At 44.2% G+C, this 20984-nt stretch overlaps 1 protein-coding gene across 10 annotated transcripts in view; it reads left to right on the forward strand.

Moving 5' to 3' along the window:
- The window catches only part of LOC133484008 (vang-like protein 1), a 67746-nt gene that overhangs the window by 14271 nt on the left and 32491 nt on the right, over positions 1-20984 (forward strand). For 6 of the 10 annotated variants that reach the window (XM_061786024.1, XM_061786034.1, XM_061786044.1 and 3 more), the window contains one exon: positions 9026-9152. In XM_061786024.1, the coding sequence (XP_061642008.1) occupies positions 9026-9152 (127 nt within the window). Of the gene's footprint in view, positions 1-9025; positions 9153-9220; positions 9690-14536; positions 14604-17590; positions 19161-20984 lie in introns of those variants that run through there. The other 4 variants (XM_061786112.1, XM_061786073.1, XM_061786079.1 and 1 more) reach the window with 4 other exon arrangements.

The raw sequence follows: 20984 nt of genomic DNA on the forward strand, positions 1-20984 counted from the left end.
TTTGCAGTAGAAGGTGTTCAAGTCGTCATGGGGAATAGCACAGTATGAGTCTTCTAGTGTGGCGTAGCAGTGGTCTAGAATGTTGTTTTCCCATGCGGGAGAGTCTTTGTGCTGGTTGTATTGAAGGAGTTCCTGGTTGAGTTCTAATTTGTTAAATCCCCTAAAATAATGAGGGGTGAATCTGGGTGCTTTTTCAAGCTTGTTTACTTGGTTCGACAACGTTAGCAGTGCGGCGTTCGTGTTAGCCTGGGGGTGGATGTAAACACTCCAGAGAATGAATTAAGTAAACTTGCACGGCGAGTAGAATGACTTGCAGTTAAAAAACAACGACTCCATGTCCGGGCTGCAGTATGTGTTGAGCTCCGTGACGTCAGTACACGATTTTTTGTTGATCTAGAAACATATTCCGCCACTTTTTGTTTTCCCTGATAGTTCCGTGTCGTGGTCCGTGCCATGAAGTTGGAAGCCTCGAAGGATTACGGCGCCATCAGGGATTCGTTCAGAAAGCCATGTCTCGGTGAAGTCTTTACTGGTCTTTGTGAGGAGTTGAAGCTCATCCATTTTGTTGGGTAGAGAGCGTAGATTTGCGAGGTGTATTGACGGGACCGACATTCAGAATGCTCTTTCGGAGCTTGAGCTGCTTTCCTCTGTGGTGTCGCCTTCACCTCCTCCATGCACCATAACCGCAGCTGCTCCGCCGGTGAGTAACTCAGAGAAAAAACTGAGCAGATTTGTGAAAGCTGGTGAAAGAAAGTCTGGCATAGACTCCCTACTGTTTAGCAAGTCTTCCCTTGTGTAAAAAGTTTGCGTAATGTGTCCAAAGACGAACAAAAGAAACATAGACAGTACTAGAGAGCTTGTTACTGAGGCGACCACTCGGTTAGGCGCCATCATGAAAACCGAAAAAGTGAAGAAGTGGACCAATAAAAAAAAAAATTGAATGTAGGAGTCCCATGATTATTTTATTTATTGTTACTTGGGTGTTTCTAAACCTGGAAACTCCTGCCTGGAGTGTTCCTGCCTTTCTGACTTGACTTTAATTTTTTCGACTCAAGCAAATAAATCACTGTTCCATCCATCCATTTACTGAGCCGCTTCTCCTCACTAGGGTCGCGGGCGTCCTGGAGCCCATCCCAGCCATCATCGGGCAGGAGGCGGGGCAAACCCCGAACTGGTTGCCAGCCAATCGCAGGGCACACATAAACAAACAACCATTTGCGCACACATTCACACTAAGGGGCAATTTAGAGTCGTCAATTAACCTACCATGCATGTTTTTGGGATGTGGGAGGAAACCGGAGTGCCCGGAGAAAACCCACGCAGGCACGGGGAGAACATGCAAACTCCACACTGGCGGGGCCGGGGATTGAACCCCGCAGCTCAGAACTGTGAGGCAGACGCTCTAACCAGTCGTCCACCGTACCGCCACAAATCGCTGTCACTCAGAACGAATCACTGTTAATGTTAGTTAAGAGTAGCAGCAATTTCTTATGTTATAACTTTAAAAACATATGCCAATAAATTCTCAATGGACATTTTTGTTATTGTGAGAATAGCATGATTATTTCTACAGCAATAATAGTGTTTTGGAGGAGCTGTATACATATGTAAACATTGGCTGGACAGGGATAGAAGTGCACAGTAATATATGATGTGAAGATATGGAAAATATTATATATATATATATATATATATATATATATAATTTTAGATTTTAATGATGTGAAAAACCTGTGGGGAACCGCACAGAAACCACACTAAAAACAGGGGAGTCAACAATAACCCCAATTGGGTTTTTTTTAAAACCAGTTTTTGGGTCATTATAGCACCAAGCCCACAGTAGTTACGTTGACCCAGCAGGAGGGATTGGTCGATTTTAACCCAACAGATGAGTGAAGTATTTCACCCAACTAGCAGACATTCCAACAGCTTCTTCCCTCTTGTGATCAACTTCTTAAACACCTAACCTACAATTCCATTACAACATGCTGGCAATTTTTTGACTTAATTTCATTGTCACATTTCTGTGGGGCCAATCATACATTACTCGTGCACTCACTGTAGTTGTCTCGCCATGCTGCAATATTTGCATATATTGGCCACTCATGCCAGAGTAGCATCTGTTCCATTTGCACACTGATTGAGGAGTATCTGCAACATTTGCACAACCAACATTGTCCCAGATTATCGCACTACTCGTCACTTTAAACCGCATACACTCCTTGAAGTCTCGGCGCCCTTTGCACAATGGTCAGTTATTAGGTTTAGGGCGCCATTACTTTTTCACACAGGGTCATGTAACTTTGAATTTTGTTTTTCCTTAATAAATGAAATCACCATTTAAAAACAGCATTTTAAGTTCACTTGGGTTACCGTTATATTTGTCTGATATTTACATTTGTTTGATGATCTTCATTAAAGTCGGGAAACTGTGGAAACTATAAGAATTTGAGAAGGGGGCCAATACTTTTTCACGGCACTGTATATCCCTAATAGCAAACCTGTAATTGAAAGTCAGTCACTTATCAATCCCTGCCTCTGTTTACTCTGAACCAATCTGCTGTGGGGGCATTTCTTTAGACAGAGCGAATCATTTCAAGCTGCCCTAACTTTGTAAAAACAACCAAAGTAATAATCCATGCTGTGTCATTTCCATCCAATTGGATTTCATTTTATTTCAGTCTTCACAATGTTTCAACTCACGGTGGCAGTTTCCCTTCGCATTCTCAACGTGTATTTAGGTTGATAAAAAAAGTGTACACGGAGTGTACACCGTCCTCTCTCTGTTCCTGCAACAAATGACAGCTCTGTGTGCGAGTTCCGCTCCCACTTTAAACTTGCCTGAAGAGCAGTCTCCATTATCAAACATTACTGAAAAAACAAGCCTTAAAGTACTAACGCACATACACTACATGACAGCAAAATAGTGTGCGCAATGATGCCATATACTGTACATGTTACATTTGTTAAAAGAAGCTAAGGAAAGCATTGTCTTGTGAACCTGGATTAGCTACAGGCAGAATTACAGTATTTGTTGTCCAAACTCTAAACCATACATATTCAAGTATCTTAAAACTAGACTTTACGCCGATCTGATCAGTGTGATCGGTATTGGCCGATAATTAGCTTTTTATGCTGATCGGCTGATCGGCTTTCGTGTCATAATTCGCCGATCCGATCAATGACATCATCGATCGGCTCCGCACAAGACATTTAACTCCACTTCGCCGTTGCGTATGAGTCCAAAAGCTAGTTTATTTTTAGCCTTGTCTTGTGGCGCAGTACTGTAACTATTTGACGGCCAATAAAGTTTTTTTCAATCTTGTTGGTAAAAAAAACACGTCATCTGTGTGGGACTATTTTGCGGTGTCTCAGACAAACAACACGTAAGTTATTAGCAGTCTGTGCACAACTGAAGTACGTTGTGGGAAACGTCATCTAAATGCTTCAACACAAATTTGATCTAAATTGCCCGTAGGTGTGAATGTGAGTGCAAATGGTTGTTTGTTTCTGCGATTGGCTGGCAACCAGTTCAGGGTGTACCCCGCCTTCTGCCCGATGACAGCTGGGATAGGCTCCAGCACGCCCGCGACCCTAGTGAGGAGAAGTGGCTCAGAAAATGGATGGATGGATGGACCTCAAGAATGTACACAAGGAGGAGCATGGCGGGTTCAAGCAACACACTGTGAGGGGAAAAAAAAAAAAGGAAGAGTCAAACAGACGCCAACTCAGGACAACACCCGTAAATATAGCCGGGACAGTGAGAAAGTTAGAGTAAGCATGTCATTAACAGTATTTATTACAGTAATTTAATTGCAATAAAGTAATTTAATTACAGTAAGTTAGCACCCATTATTTCTGTCATGTTGTAATGTTGATCTGACCTAAACTTATGTCTGTGGCGAATCCTTGAATCCCCCCTAGAGGTCATTGATGTTTTAACTTTTGTCTAAAATGCTAAGAGAATAATTTTGAGGTGGGATGAGCTCCAGCACGCCCATGACCCTAGTGAGGATAAGCGGTACAGAAAATGGATGGATGGATACAGTACTCAGTATACAGTACACAAGTATATACAATAAATGAACAAGTCATGAAGTACACAAGTATATGTGCAATAAATGAACAAGTCATGTAAATGGACACATTGCTCCATCTTGTGATCGGATCGGTGACCGGTTATCGTTTTTTTAAACTTGATCGGCCCCAAAAATCCTGATCGTGTAAAGCCTATTCAAAACCTTAAATTCATACCTTATTTAAATTACTTTTAATGAAGCGAAGGCCGTCCACCGTCCTCACTTTCCAATATGGCGGACAGAAAAAAAATATCGGTGAGGTGGAAGGTGGCAACGGACCAATAGGGAGCCTGATGTGTCGACGTGGTCACGTGATTATAAAAAGTTCTGGTCTGAAGTCAAAATATTAACCCAGCTCAAAAATAACCAAAAAACAACCCACAATGGGTAAAACATTTCATAATGGAGCGTATGGGTAGATGAAGTAACCCAGTTTTCGTGTGTGGGGCCACAAAGTCTTTAATAGTGGAGAATTACTCTGTTGATACATCAATCTGTAACCATGCCTAAATTTAAAACCACACAAAATAAAAAAGACTAGGTGTCAGAACTGGAATGAGTCTCCTTGTTCTGCAAATCTCCGTAAGTCAAGCAGGCATCCAGCAATGTGATATGCTGACGGAACTCATCAGTCAGCTGGAAGAAACTTTTTTTTTAATGTGATGGTCACCGCAACAAAATGTGTTACTCTGGTTCTGTGTGTTGCAATGGGTTGTTATTTATTTGCTTCGTCCAGGTGTAAGTGAGGATAACTATTATCCCACACAATTGTACAATGTACAATTGTACACTCATTCTCAGGTGAAGAGAAAGTGTTCTTCCAAGGCCAAAAGTCCCAATGGGCTCCATCGCAGGCAGAAAGCCATATCCACTTGAGGGATCCATGCAGCACACCAAATTGCATTAATCAGGCCATAGTATCATCGTGTAGTGCACAGTTGGAATACTAATGAAGCAGAGCCATGCTAATGAAGTAGGCGCAAAATGTGAGAAGCTAATTGGGAAGGTTTGTGTTGGGAGAGGGATGAGTACGTGTGTTGTTTTCTTCATGTTAAAATCCCTCCTCTGTGTAATTCCACATTGGTACATTCCAAAATGTGTCATCACCTTTGTGTCTCTTCTCTTTCTAGCACATTCAAAGTCTAAGCAGAGGCCAGGTGTTCTCTTGCCTGAGGTTCCTGATGAGAGTATACTCCCACAATTAATCACATGTACCAAGAGGCGTAGCACAGGCTTGAGCACTGGAACTTTAATTGTTGAACATGCGCAACTTGGTGCTCAGTTTCTATATCAACCTCCCCGAAATACAATGAGGAACAGAAACAATATGGGGAACGCAGTGCACTGTACAGCGATAATGCTCATTTTCATTGTCGTTGCCATGATGTAAGTAATAAGAGCCGCATGTTAGTCTCCTTATGATCTTGAATACACAAATCCCCTTGCAGTGTCTTACCTTCTCCCGCCTCCCCTTATTTAATGATTCTAATCACTGATTATAATGACTTCTAAAAGAACAGCTACTGTATGACATAATATATTTAAAGTCATGATAGCAAGTCATGCTAACTACAATAGATTTAAAGCCTTTCAGCATCCCCTATTCTAGGTTGATTAGCTATGTTAAGGAGGTCATGTTTTCACTTGCATATGTCTGCGGTTATCACTCTATGTTCACATTGAAAGGGAAGCGCAAGAATAGAAGCGGGAAGCAGTATGGTTCACACCCTCGAATCAAAACAGCTCCAGTAGCCTGTAGCGATCCCAGTGCTCTCACTCATTGCTTGTTTCCGCCTTTTCTCTCACCACCAGGATGTCCTGTAACTTCGTGTTGGGGATTGTTTTTGTGTGAGAGTGTAACATTCAAGGGTCACTTGAAGTTTGAGCTCTTATTCAAGTGCACCATTTATTATTGCAGTGTTAGATCCTTTCCTTTAACTTTTGACAAACAAAGTTAGAAACAATTATTATTGTCTGGAAAAAATATATATACAATGTTAGTCAATTTTGATAGAAATGCCATGTAATGATAAATCATAAAACTATTCCTAATGGCCCCCTCCTTGAGCTGTCACCTTATCGTGGTGGAGGGGTTTGTGTGTCCCAATGATCCTAGTTGTCTGGCAGTGTCACCCATGGCAAACAGGTCCTAGGTGAGGGACCAGACAAAGCACAGCTCCAAAAACCCGTATGATGTTAAAAAACTTAGGAAGACGTTTTCCCTTTCCCGGACGCAGGTCACCGGGGCCCCCCTCTGGAGCCAGGCCTGGGGCTGGGGCTTGAAGGAGCCCAAAAGGGGAACGTTGGTCCCCCTTCCCACGGGCTCACCACCTGTGGGAGGGGCCATATGTGTCGGGTCCAATGTGAGCTGGGCGGTGGCCGGAGGCGGGGACCTTTGCGATCCAATCCCCGGCTACAAAATGTCACCTCTCTGCCAGGGAAGGACCCCGAGCTGGTGTGTGAGGTCGAGAGGTTCCGACGAGATATAGTCGCTCTCACCTACACACACGGCTTGGGCTCTGGTACTAGTCCTCTTGAGAGGGGTTGGACTCTCTTCCACTCTGGAGTTGCCGCCACGACAGGCACCGACCACCTTACGGCCACAGCTCTGGTTGGCTGCCTCTGCAATTGAGGCACGGAACATGGTCCTCTCGGACTCAATGTCCCACGCCTCCCCTGGGATGTGCGTGAAGTTCTGCGGAAGGTGGGAGTTGAAACTCCTTCTAACAAGGGATTCTGCCAGACGTTCCCAGCAGACCCTCACAATACATTTAGGCCTGCCAGGTCGGACTGGCATCTTTCCCCACCAACTCACCACCAGGTGGTGATCAGTTTACAGCTCCGCCCCTCTCTTCACCCGAGTGTTGCGGCCGGAAGTCCAATGACACAACCACAAAGTCGATCATCTAACTGTGACCTCGCGCGTCCTGGTGCCAAGTGCACGTATGGACACCCTTATGCTTGAACATGGTGTTCGTTATGGACAATCCGTGATGAGCACATAAGTCCAATATCAGAACACCACTCGGGTTCTGATCGGAGGGGCCGTTCCTCCCAATCACGCCCTTCCAGGTCTCACTGTCATTGCCCACATCAGAATCAGAATCATCTTTATTTGCCAAGTATGTCCAAAAACACACAAGGAATTTGTCTCCGGTAGTTGGAGCCGCTCTAGTACGACAACAGACAGTCAATTTACAGAACACTGGAGACAGAAAGACATTGACAAAAAAACTGAGCAATAAAGGGTTGCTAGTTATCTGGTAATGCCGGTACATTTTTTATTTTTTTTTGGACAATTGTGCAAAGAGATGCATAGTCCTGTAGCACTTAGAGCAGTTCGAATGACTAATATTGCAATAGTCCGGTACATGAGCATTGAAGTCCCCCAGCAGAACGATGGAGTCCCCAGCGGGAGCGCTCTCCAGCACCCCCTCGAAGGACTCCAAAAAAGGTGGGTACTCTGAACTGCTGTTTGGTGCATAGGCACAAACAACAGTCAGGACCCGTCCCCCCACCCGAAGGCGGAGGGAGGCTATTCTCTCGTCCACCGGGGTGAACCCCAACGAACAGGCGCCGAGCCGGGGCGCAATAAGTTATACCCACACCTGCTTGGTGCCTCTCACCGTGGGCAACTCCAGAGTGGAAGAGAGTCCAACCCCTCTCGAGAGGACTGGTAGCAGAGCCCAAGCTGTGTGTGGAGGAGAGTCCGACTATATATAGTCGGAACTTCTCGACCTCACACACCAGCTCGGGCTCCTTCCCTGCCAGAGAGGTGACATTCCACGTCCCGAGAGCCAGCTTCTGTAGCCGGGGATTGGATCGCCAAGGTCCCCGCCTTCGGCCACCGCCCAGCTCACACTGCACCCGACCCCTATGGCCCCTCCCACAGGTGGTGAGCCCATCTCTCTCATTTATAAATATTTTTTTAAGGGTTGGGTAAAGGGAGCTATGATGTATTATTATTTTGTGTGTTTTTTGTACGTTTTATGTTTTGTTTTGTGTACAGTTTGCGTACAATTTGTTGTATATGTCTGTTTGTATTTGCTTTCATTTTGCCTTACTCTGCTTTCTGCAGCCAGATTGATATTGCAAATGAGAATCTGTTCTTAATGGTCCTACCTGGACAAATAAAGGTTAGATTAAAACAAAACCTTTTAATTGAGGACACCTGTCTGAATACTGTGGCGAAAAAGTAAAGGACATCAATTCATGACACCTACAGGAAGTGAAAATAGAAGAAAATCTGGTTCTGATTCCCAGCTTCCTCTTTCCTGGAAAGAGTTTTTTTAACCCATGATTGATAAATTAGTCGATTAAAAGGTCTCAATACACATGTCCATTTAAAACTGCTCTCACACCTCAACTGGGGGAGTTATTCATTTGTGCTGTAGAACCTCATTGTGCTGTGTTTTAATTCAAGAATTATCATTTAACGTTTTCGTTCGAGCCTAGATGGCTGCAGCCAAATGGGAGAGACACAGATGAGGGATTAACTGTAGTCATCCATGCCATCTTCTCGGTGGTAATGGATCCATCCACATTGGGCACAGTGCCATGTAGCCATAGTACTGCTGGGCCAAGGATACGGTTTGCTGCTGGTTACTTTTGACACAGGATTAGAGTTGTAAGTGCATATGGTCAGTTGGCCAATGGAGCTCATATGTTAGAGCACATGTTTGGGTTGTATTTGGGTCAGAGTGCCCATATTAAGTCATCAGAAATTAGATTTTGTAACAAACAATGTTTGAGGTCAATTGTTTCTGTCCCTGATTGTCATTATTTATTGCTGGACACTTCGAAGCAGAACATTTAGGGGCTCATCATGCTTGTTCTGTCTTGTCCTGTTCTGAATCCAACAAAATAGATGTTTTTGATTAAATATTTCATGTCCTGCCAGAGAAAAATTAAGTCTGCAAATAATTTTTTGGAAATGTCTTTTTCAGGGAGAGAAGCCGGGACCGCCACAAGTCTCGCAGCAAAGACAGCCGCTCAGAAAAATCTGTAACTATTCACCCTGCTCCTGCAGACCCATTGCTGGGTGACGTCACTGTTCAAACCGAGCAGGTCCAGGTAGGACAGAACATATCAGACAATCACTTATCCCACAACCCTCTTGTACATCATCTTTCTTAAATTGCCAAAGCCTCGTTGTTAGAGCCTCAATGTCCGAACAGTGTCAGTAACACTCTCTCATTTTGAAAAGGTTTGGCTTTCAAGAGACTTAGCACAAGTTAAAGTGAAGTGACATGGTAAATCGGCGTTACGACAGTCCATCTGCTATTTCACTCCAAACACTAGAGGAGACTGGTCCACTTGTGGCTACAAACAACCGGGTTGATAAATGTTTGCACAAATATGCCTATTGTAGCAAGCTGCCTAGTTGGTCTCCAGACGTATGGTTTGTAATTTAGTAGAGAAACACATGTTAATCCTTGGGAAGGAGTCCTTCAGTTGGTCGTAAACGTTTCTTTGGCCCCCACCAGAAATGGATTAGGCCAAGCTGCTTAGTTGATACAACTCAAACTCTATACTCAGTCATCATGCATGTCAATAGAAGATGAACCCATGCATTATATAATGGATTGTTTGATAAATGACAAATATAAGGTAAGAAATTGTTCATCAGAAGTTATTTTGCCTTTATTGGGTGGTATTTACAATCATGGTGAAAAAAAATATTAATTCAGCCTTCAGATACAATTATGTATTATACAATGTTTGTCATGCTGCATTTATACCATCCATTATGAATTGTTCTGGATCACAGTTCTGAATTCAAATATGTGAATTGTAAAATAAATCTTGGCTTGTCATAATTTACTGTTTAATATTGTGGTTGTAGTTTGCAGCGGTGTAGAAAGAAATATCTCCTCATTTGTTCTGTTTTGGTGTAATTAATATTTGTGTCACCTTACTTAAATTTTGGTCGAAATATTAACTGCTTTCAGTATGCTGCAGTGTAGTCCACCACTATACATTATAACCACAATAATATACAGTGCTTACTACATTTATTAGACTATCCTTCATAAATATGAAAAAGACCGTTCAGCATCATGAAGTGATTAAATACAGAATCTTTCCTATTTTAGTGAGCTTCCAATATTTGCAAATTTTTAATGAACAACAATTTGACTCTTCTCACAGGGCTTATCTGAGAAGTCAGATATATGAAATAACTATTTTTGCTGTTAAGTTATGCATGAAAATTGTTCTGCCATGAAGTGGCAACTAGTCTAGGGTATACCCCACCTCTCGGCTAAAGTCAGTTGGGTTACACTTCAGTTCACTCGTTACTCTGACGACAAAGTGTAATAAAACATCCATCCATTCATTTTCAGAGCCGCTTCTCCTCACGAGGGTCGTGGGCGTGCTGGAGCCTATCCCAGCTGTCATCGGGCAGGAGGCGGGGTGCACCCTGAACTGGTTGCCAGCCAATTGTACTAAAACAATAAATTAGAAAATTCTTGTACAACAATAATAACTATATTTTAGCATTACAAATACCTTTTAGGTTCAAGCGCTTCTACATACTGGTGCATAAATATTAAAATATTTTGGTAATTACCAATGCTGTCAATTTAGGGCAGTTGATGGTCCAGTAAATTTGTTAGCCACTATGCACACACCTGTCTGACTGTGTCAGTCAAAGCTCAGTATTGTCTTTGTGCAGGCATATTATTTAATACCTCTCTTATATTGCTCTCATTAGATTGTGCAGGGGTGCCTAATTTTGTGCAATGTGAGTTTAAATACAGTATTCAGTATTTGTTTATACTATCCACATCTTCATATCTTATAAAGCACCTACTTTAACTTTTATTTTAACATGGGAAAACCATCATAGAAAAGGTTATATTGAAATGAAAAAATAAATGGAAATGAAGTACAGTCCCTAAAATGTCTTATCTAGTTGATGTATTCATCTAGCTACTCTCAATGTGCCATATTGCGATACTGGTGCAAGTATTATCCATGTGACTCATTCTCAATGGTTCATCATTTGTTTCCATCATAGCCCTCTTGCTGTGTATCAAGATTCCAGTCTTTCTTATCAGTGCTGCATCACAAGGCTTCTACCATGCTCATGAATTTGAGCCTCCGAGTATGAGTTTGTGATAGTTACTGAGGTCCGACGATGACAGCTTGTTACCTTTAGGTCACATGGAGTTAGATAACCTCGTCTGGCTGTCTTGTCCATCATTCGGTATCATACGTTTCATGTTGCCAAACAAGCATCTCACACAGTGGCCTGGCATAGGCGTGCAACAAGAGAAGACTAAATCAAACCCTTGTGTAATTTTACTGACCTACTTGGTGAATACTTTTCCCTTGTGGAAAGCTTTGTTATCATTCCCTGTGTTTGTTTGTGCTTGTGTCTAATTTTAACAGAGAGCTGCCTTCCTTTGTGTTTTTACTTGGCATTGCTACTGGATTTACTTTCACCCTTACACACGCATACAAAGAGTAAGAGCTGTGATAACACATTTGTGTACGTGAATAAGTTCATTTTGCCCCTTTGCGATTGTTGTGTGTAAGTGGATATTTAGGTGAACTGGCAAAGTCCAGGTCACATTTTGCATCACTTTGGCTGAGTCAGTTTGATTGTTGTGTCAAACAGGAGAAGTGGCATCCATTTAAACTAAAATGCATTCTTGAACAATTTGCTCTGTATTGGAGCAACTGGAAGAATCTCTTGACCTGTGTGATTTGTGTTTTTTTTTTGCTGGATATGTAATTTTAGAGATCCTTGATCTTCTGTTCAATCACACCAAGCTAACGATTGCCTCACCAGTACCTGGCTACTTATGCCACTAAGTTCAGTAAAGTAAAAGGACAAAAGACAGTAAATGATCACAAAAATGGATGACAGTCAGCATTTTGTGTTCTTCCTGGTGTGTGGCTCTTTACTAGACAATGATAGATTTTTTTTGATGAGTAATGGTCTATTTCCAATTCTACTTCCATTGTTGCAAAGATGTGATGATTCTCTGGCATTTTCACTGGCTGTTTGGTATAAAGTATGTAAAAGTGGCAGGCAGGTCACTTTGGTATTGACCACAGAGAGCGCGAGCTCCTCTTTCCTCCATCCTATGAAAGATAAGGAGGAAATCTAAACAAAGGTCCCCTGTTGGACTCAAAATAGACACACCCATAATGACTCAGTTGGATCTTGAAAAATGTAGGTTGCACTGCATGTTATTGGACAAAGAAAACAATGCCAAACACATTGCTTAAAATTCTCTGTGTATGAGAAGACAACAGGGCAGAGTAACTTATCACAGACAAAGCAAATTATAAACAAAGCAGAGGTCACATATGTGTAAACAATGTCATGCGGACAAACAGTTGAGTCCAGAAGTATTTTGGTTGTGACTTTAGTCATTTTTGCCTCCTAACACCAATACAATGGACTTGAAATAAAATAATCAAGATGTGATTGAGCCTAGTGTGCCCTTATAAAGCTTAAAATTGGCCCCTGTCTCAAATTCTCATATTTTTGCCTAGTTTCCTCACTTTGTTTAAGATCTTCAAACAAATGTAAATATCAGACAAATATAACCCAAGTGAACTAAAAATGCTGTTTTTGAATGGTGATTTAATTTATGCCGGCACGGTGACCGACTGGTTAGCACATCTGCCTCACAGTTCTGGGGACTGGGGTTCAAATCCCGGCCCTGCATGTTCTCCCCGTGCGTGGGTGGGGTTTTTCCGGGCACTCCAGTTTCCTCCCACATCCCAAAAACATGCATGGTAGGTTAATTGGAAACTCTAAATTGCCCGTAGGTATGAATGTGAGCGCAGATTATAGTTTATTTTTATGTGCCCTGCAATTGGCTGGCGACTGGTTCAGGGTGTACCCCGCCTCTCGCCCAAAGATAGCTGGGATAGGCGCCAGCAGCTCGCGACCCTAGTGAGGCTAAGCAGTGAAGAAAATGGATGGAATGGATGGATTTCATTTATGAAGGGAAGAAAAAAAAAAAATTAAAATAAATTCTGTTACCTGGCCCTGTGTGAAAAAGTAATTACCCCCTTGTCAATCATGAATTCAGTGTTCATTCATTGTTCAATTCATCACAATTTTTGGTTAATTATCACTGATCACACCTAAGCCTGATTACCTCCAGACCTGCTCAAACAAGAAATCACTTAAACAGTCCTGACAAAATCAAGTCAGACATCAGATCTAAAAAAGTTGCGACAAAATCACACGATCCAAAGAAATTCCGGAACAGTCGAGAAATAAAATAATTGACATCTATCAGTCTGGAAAGGGTTACAAAAGCCATTTCTAGCTTTAGGATTCCAGCGAACCATAGGGAGAGCCATTATCCTTACACGGAGAAAACATGGAATAGTGGTGAACCTTCCAAGGAGTGGCTGGCCTACAAAGATTACTCCACTTCTAAAGAATTGCAGGCCTCAGTTCAGTTCAGTGTTCATGACAACAATAAGGAAGAGACTGGGCAAACATGGCATCCCTAGCACATTTCCAAACCACTGCTGACCAAAAAAAACAAAACAAAAAAAACACAAGGGCTCATCTTACTTCTGCCAAAAAAAAAAAAAAAAAAACATCTGAAGGATTCCCAAGACTTTTGGAAGAATACTATATGGCCTGACGAGATGAAAGTTGAGCTTTTTGGAAGGTGTGTTTCCTGTTACATCTGGCGTAAATGTAGCATGGCATTTCAGGAAAAAGAACATCATACCAACAGTCAAACATGGTGGTGGTAGTGTGGTGGCTGCTTGCAGGATAATGATCCAAAACACACCAGCAAGTCAACTTCTGAATCGCTGAAAAAAACAAAATGAAGGTTTTTGATTGGCCTAGTAAAAGTCCAGACTTGAATCTGATTGAAATGAAGTGATATGATCTTAAAAAGGCCGTTCATGCTCAAAAACTTTCAATTTTTGCTGAATTCAAAGAATTCTGTAAGGAAGAGTGGCCCAAAATATCTCCACAGAGATCTGAAAGCCTCATTGCCAGTTATAGAAAACGCTTGATTTCAGTTGTTGATGCTGAGGATGGTCCCACCAGTTATTAGCTTGAGGGGACCATTACTTTTTCACACAGGGCCAGGTAACTTTGAAGTTTGTTTTTTTTTCCTTAATAAATGAAATCACCATTGGGAAAAACAGCATTTTATGTTCACTTTTCATACTACAACACTGTTCATATTTGTCTGATATTTACATTTGTTTGGTGATCTTAATCATTAAAGTGGGGAAACTATGCAAAAATCTAAGAATTTGAGAAGTGAGGCAATACTTATTCACAGCACTTTAAGAGGTTGCTCAAAATTATTAGCAATTAGTTACTGTATGCTGAGTGGCTAAATTTTCACGAGCTCAAAAGTATATGTACAATTAGCTTGATTGTAAACTGTATATAACTATAAATCTAAAAATCCTTCCCTTAAATCACAGAATTCTGACTTTCCTTCTTCCAGGCCTTCACTGCAGTCACCTTCGGTTGCTGCTTCTCTGTGGGTCTTGCTGCCTTCACTTTCATCTTCGGTAACTAAAAAGGATAATGCATTTCTTTGAAATTAGGGGACTGACTTGGCTATTGAAGAATATTCATTATATCTCTGTCTTTAAAAATTTTTAAGATGCTTTTCACGAAGGGCTCGGTCTGAGCCTCTAAATCCTGATTCGCTATTCGTTTTGACAGTAACGAATGACTTCTAAATCAGAATCGAATCGTTACTTTTTGTACTATTCCAAAATAATCGTCCAACAAATTAAAAATCCGATTTGATTGTTTGAAAACCGGAGAGAGAGTACGCAGGCACATTTTGGCTGCCGTTTCTCCCTCCGGAAAGGTTTTTATTTTTAGTTTAAAATGGCTTACTTTGACCAGGATCTCTCACTGTGCAGTGGCTAAAGATAAAACCCAGGTTGGTTTACGCCTGTTGGTGCAGTACCTCCTCATCTGCCTCCTTCCTACCTAGTCGGCTGGCTACCTAGCCACGGTTACTTGCCTTGCGGACTACCTAGCCACGCTGTGTTGAAACAGCTTTTTCCCATTCAATCTGCCACGGTCGACATCCACCTCGGCGATGGCTCTTTTTCAGCTTCGGTTGTGGCGGTGCCATGAATATCAATGCAGCTCGTCGGGCTAATAGACGCCTTCTTACGCTGAGATCTTGGTGGAGGGCTATAACTACAACTGCATACATGCGCAGAAACTGCACAGTCACTCCAAAGGGCCACCTCACCAAACACCTCACCAGGGAGGCGTCCGGGAGGCATCCGAATCAGATGCCCCAGCCACCTCATCTGGCTCCTCTCGATGTGGAGGAGCAGCGGCTCTACTCTGAGATCCTCCCGGATGACCGAGCTTCTCACCCTATCTCTAAGGGAGAGCCCGGACACCCTGCGGAGTAAACTCATTTCAGCCGCTTGTATCAGGGATCTTGTTCATTCGGTCACAACTCACACCTCGTGACCATAGGTGAGGGTAGGAACGTAGATCGACCGGTAAATCGAGAGCTTCGCCTTTCGGCTTGGCTCCTACTTTACCACAACGGATCTATACAAAGTCCGCATCACTGCAGACGATGCACCGATCCGCCTGTCGATCTCCCGTTCCATTCTTCCCTCACAAGACCAAGAACAAGACCTCATGATGCTTGAACTCCTCCACTTGGGGCAGGATCTCATCCACGACCTGGAGAGGGCACGCCACCCTTTTCCGACTGAGGACCATGGTCTCAGATTTGGAGGTGCGAATTCTCATCCCAGCCGCTTCACACTCAGCTGCGAACTGCTCCAGTGAGAGTTGGAGGTCACGGCTTGATGAAGCCAACAGAAACACATCATCTGCAAAAAGCAGAGATGGAATACTGAGGCCACCAAACCGGACCCCCTCTACGCCTCGGCTCCACCTTGAAATTCTGTCCATAAAAGTTATGAACAGAATCGGTGACATAGGGCAGCCTTGGCGGAGTCCAACCCTCACCGGAAACGAGTCTGACTTACTGCCGGATATGCGGACCAAACTCTGACAACGGTCGTACGGGGACCGAACAGCCCGTATCAGGGGGTTTGGTACCCCATACTCCCGAAGCACCCCCCACATGACCTCCCGAGGGACACAGTCGAACGCCTTCCCAAGTCCACAAAACACATGCAGACTGGTTGGGCGAACTCCCATGCACCCTCGAGGACCCTGCCAAGGGTGTAGAGCTGGTCCACTGTTCCACGGCCATGACGAAAACCACACTGCGCCTTCTGAATCTGAGATTTGACTTCACGACGGACCCTTCTCTCCAGCACCCATGAATAGACCTTACCGGGCAGGCTGAGGAGTGTGATTCCCCTGTAGTTCTTAAAAAGGGGGACCACCACCCCCGTCTGCCAATCCAGAGGCACTGTCCCCGATGTCCACGCGATGTTGCAGAGGCGTGTCAAGCAGGACAGCCCCACAACATCCAGAGCCTTGAGGAACTCCGGGCGAATCTCATCCACCCCCGGGGGCTTGCCACCGTGGAGCTTTTTAACCACCTCGGTGACCTCAACCCCAGAGATACGAGAGCCCGCCTCAGAGAACCCAGACTCTGCTCCCTCATGGGAAGGCGTGTCGGTGGAATTGAGGAGGTCTTCGAATTATTCTCCCCACCGGCTCCCAACGTCCCGAGTCGAGGTCAGCAGTGCCCCATACCCACTATACACAGTGTTGATGGTGCACTGCTTTCCCCTCCTAAGACGCCGGATGGTGGACCAGAATTTCCTCGAAGCCGTCCGGAAGTCTTTCTCCATGGCCTCACCGAACTCCTCCCATGCCCGGGTTTTTGCTTCAGCGACCGTCAAAGCTGCATTCCGCTTGGCCAGCCGGTACCCATCAGCTGCCTCAGGAGTCCCACAGGCCAAAAAGGCCCGATAGGACTCCTTCTTCAGCTTGACGGCATTCCTCACCGTTGGTGTCCACCAACGGGTTTAGGGATTTCCGCCACGACAGGCACCAACCACCTTACGGCTACAGCTTCGGTCGGCCGCCTCAGCAATGGAGGCGCGGAACATGGTCCACTCGGACTCGATGTCCCCAGCCTCCCCCGGAACATGAGCAAAATTCTGTCGGAGGTGGTGTGTGAAACTCCTTCTGACAGGGGATTCTGCCAGATGTTCCCAGCAGACCCTCACAATACGTTTGAGCCTGCCACGTTGGACCGGCATCTTCCCCCACCATCGGAGCCAACTCACCACCAGGTGGTGATCAGTTGAAAGCTCCGCCCCTCTCTTTACCCGAGTGTCCAAGACATGGGGCCGCAAGTCCGATGACACAACCACAAAGTCGATCATCGAACTGCGACCTAGGGTGTCCTGGTGCCAAGTGCACGTGTGGACACCCTTATGCTTGAACATGGTGTTCGTTATGGACAATCCGTGATGAGCACAGAAGTCCAATAACAGAACACCGCTCGGGTTCTGATCGGAGGGGCCGTTCCTCCCAATCACGGCCTTCCAGGTCTCACTGTCATTGCCCACGTGAGCATTGAAGTCCCCCAGCAGAATGATGGAGTCCCCAGCGGGAGCGCTCTACAGCACCCCCTCCAAGGACTCCAAAAAGGGTGGGTACTCTGAACTGCTGTTTGGTGCATAGGCACAAACAATAGTCGCCCCAATAATTTGGATTTTATGGACATTGAGTTTTCTTATATAGAAAAAGCTTAAGGTTGCTTAATGTCACAAAACTGCGAGCAATTATCACCAAAATATATATGGGCATCTCTTCCTATGCCCACTTCAACCAGTGAAAAATATCAGAACGATTGCCCCAATATTTTGGATTTTATGGACATTAAAATGTTTTCTTATACGGTTATATAGATAAAAATCTTAACGTCACAAAATTGTAATCAATCATCACCAAAATGTATGTGGACAGCTCTGCTTATGCCCACTTTATCGTCTGAAAATATCAGAATGAACGCCCCAATATTTGGGATTTTTCTACATACATTTCTACAGAATCCTACTAACTGCATTTGTCCTAATATTTACTGTTTAGTATGTCAAAATGCTGTGTCGTGAAAAAGCAGTTGGGCCTTTTTCTTTTTCATAGTTCTGTACTGTATGTTTTCCCTGCGCAAAATGGCAGCTGTAATGCTAGAGATATGTGACAATGTGTTGTTGGTGTTTAGACTGAAACGTTGTAAACTAAAGCCGGTAGTTGTGTGTTATATGTTGCTGCTGCTGATAGCGATTGCACCCTTTCTATTTGGGTATATATTTTCTTATTTTGTGTGTGTGTCTGTCTCTGCAGCCTCAATCTTACTAATACTGTATATTTTTTGTCTACCAGAAAAAATCCACATTTTTTATTTTGTTTTACCTTTTAACACACACACAGTGTTCACTGGGTCAGAAGCAATGGACGGAGAGTGGTGTTAAGGCCAAAGACAGGAAAAGAATGAGAGCAGTTGCCTCAAGGGGAGTAATGGAAAAAAGGACTGGTGAAGAATGAAGAAAAAGATGATGGGAGAAGTGCATCTTCTAATTGCTATTTTGTTTATTCTTAGCCTGCTGGGATAGTGTGCAGCCATGTTTGTTTAGTGTACTACTTCCCCCTCCTGTTTCTCCTCCTCTTTGTCCATCCATCCTTTTATCCCACCCTCCATCTCTTCTCCCATGACATCGTCTCATCACTCTCACATTCTCTCCGTCTCCTTCACTCTCTAACGTCCATAAAGAGCAGCCCCCCTCCACTCTGACACACACAAACACACATGAAGAGGCAAGTGACGTGCAATACGTCCCCAGGCATGATGGGAAAAATTTATATATAAAGTGGTCTAATGCATTACTAGGCTTCAAATCAGCATTGTGTGGTAGATCAGACATACACAGACTTGTTGAAGACTGTGATGGACCAGCTGAGGACAAAGTATGATGGCAGACGATTTTGGCACACACACGGCTAGTGTGATGGAGACAGGCGATGAAGTTCTGCAGGTTTTGGAGGTCTGTGATGATGTAGTTGAGAGAGGGGAGGTCATTGTAACGACAATAGGAGGAGAAACTCACCTTCCTCCGTTGGTCAGCACTGAAACTGGGAACAAATCAGGCCAGGTAGGACTAAGAGGTCCAAACTCACCTGACAAATTTGTTCTCTTTTTTTGGCAGGACAACTGTTTTGTGTTTTGCTTAGTCATGCTTACATTCATATGTATGCATATGTGTGCAGTGTGTACTGTACATATGGAATGGCACTTGTTCATGGAGGGCTTTTTTAATTATTATTTTTTTAAACCTCCGTTAACACTTCTAATTTGCTGTGTAGCTGCAATGTTTGTCACCCCTTTCTTGCTGGATGATAATCTGCATTTACTTATAAGGATGCAACGATGGCGGTATCTTTATCAACATACTTGCAAATCAGTTCCCATTCGGCGAAATTCGCCGTTTTGGACTCAAAATAGGCCATTTCCGTGAATCGTACAGATCCGATAAATTATTATTATTATTATTTATTTTTTTTTTTTGGTCACCTTTTTCATGCCTTTGGTGTTTGCATGTCTGTATCAATGCCGGTACTGGATGTCTGTACATGTACTCTCCCTCATAAAAACGCTCCGATACTATGACAGTGATGCCACTTTTTGGGTAGGAGCCACATCAGCTGTGTGGAGGTACTTTAAAGGGGAAGGAAACTTAAAATTGTATTGTTTTTATTTTTTAGTTTTTGTCGCTACCCAATGTTGACACCTGTTTTCACACATTTTGGTGGCAAGCTGTTTGTTTCAGGTGTTCAGTCAATTTAAACTCTATGATATAGGAATGATACAGTTGTTGACTGGTTAGCACAGCTGCCTCACAGTTTTCATCAGGTTTCATCAATCTGGGGGGCTTTGTGGTCTGGGTCGGGGGGACCAGGCTGTAGGCCAGGAATGCCCCCCTAACCACCCATTCCATGGGCCCCTCCAGATTTGAATACACGACACCACACAGAGGCTTCATGTACACGGGTTAGGTAGGGCCAATGACTGCCATTCAGGGACCTGGCAATCATAGTAACGGGAGGGAGGTGGGTATCCACTATTATCATGGTGATGCTCCCGGGGCCGGGCCCCTCTGGCTGGATGGGTGTGGGGGCCCCCTCTCGTGCACCGTGGCTGCCCTGCGGGTTGACTCGCCTTATCGTCTTCGTCTTGGGCGACCGATCCTCCCCCCTGTCCATGTGGCGCGGGTCACTGGCTCACCCTCTGGCTGGGACGGGGGCTCACTGTTGTTGCAGGCTCTGCTGGCTGGGGGGGGCTTCTCGCTGTCCTATGGTGGTTAGCCGGCGGGGCAGCGTTGGACCCCGGTTTTCTCCTTCTGGTGGCCGTTTTTGGGGCATTTCGGTGGGGCTGGTGGACCACCCTGGATCCCTTGGTGTGGGTGGTGTCCTGTCGGCCGTGCCGTTCTCGGGTGGGTCCTTGGGCTTCTTGGGATGTCCACTCACTTGCACTCCCTTTCTCCTTTTTCTATGTTTTGAATTACCAATGGGAATCTCTGGCATGAGGCCGATTCGATTCATACAGTGGGTACGTAAACTTTTCAGACCACCTTAAATGTTTTAATGTTAAAATCATTTGTTATTTTTTTCCTCATTAATGTACACCAGGCGGCACGGTGGCCGACTGGTTAGAGCGTCAGCCTCACAGTTCTGAGGACCCGGGTTCAATCCCCGGCCCGGCCTGTGTGGAGTTTGCATGTTCTCCCCGTCCCTGCGTGGGTTTTCTCCGGGCACTCCGGTTTCCACCCACATCTCCAAAACATGCATGAATTGGAGACTAAATTGCCCATAGGTGTGAATGTGAGTGCAAATGGTTGTTTGTTTGTATGTGCCCTGCAATTGGCTGGCAACCAGTTCAGGGTGTACTCCGCCTCCTGCCCGATGATAGCTGGGATAGG

Source organism: Phyllopteryx taeniolatus, chromosome 1, assembly GCF_024500385.1.
Source record: "Phyllopteryx taeniolatus isolate TA_2022b chromosome 1, UOR_Ptae_1.2, whole genome shotgun sequence".
Taxonomy (NCBI): domain Eukaryota; kingdom Metazoa; phylum Chordata; class Actinopteri; order Syngnathiformes; family Syngnathidae; genus Phyllopteryx; species Phyllopteryx taeniolatus.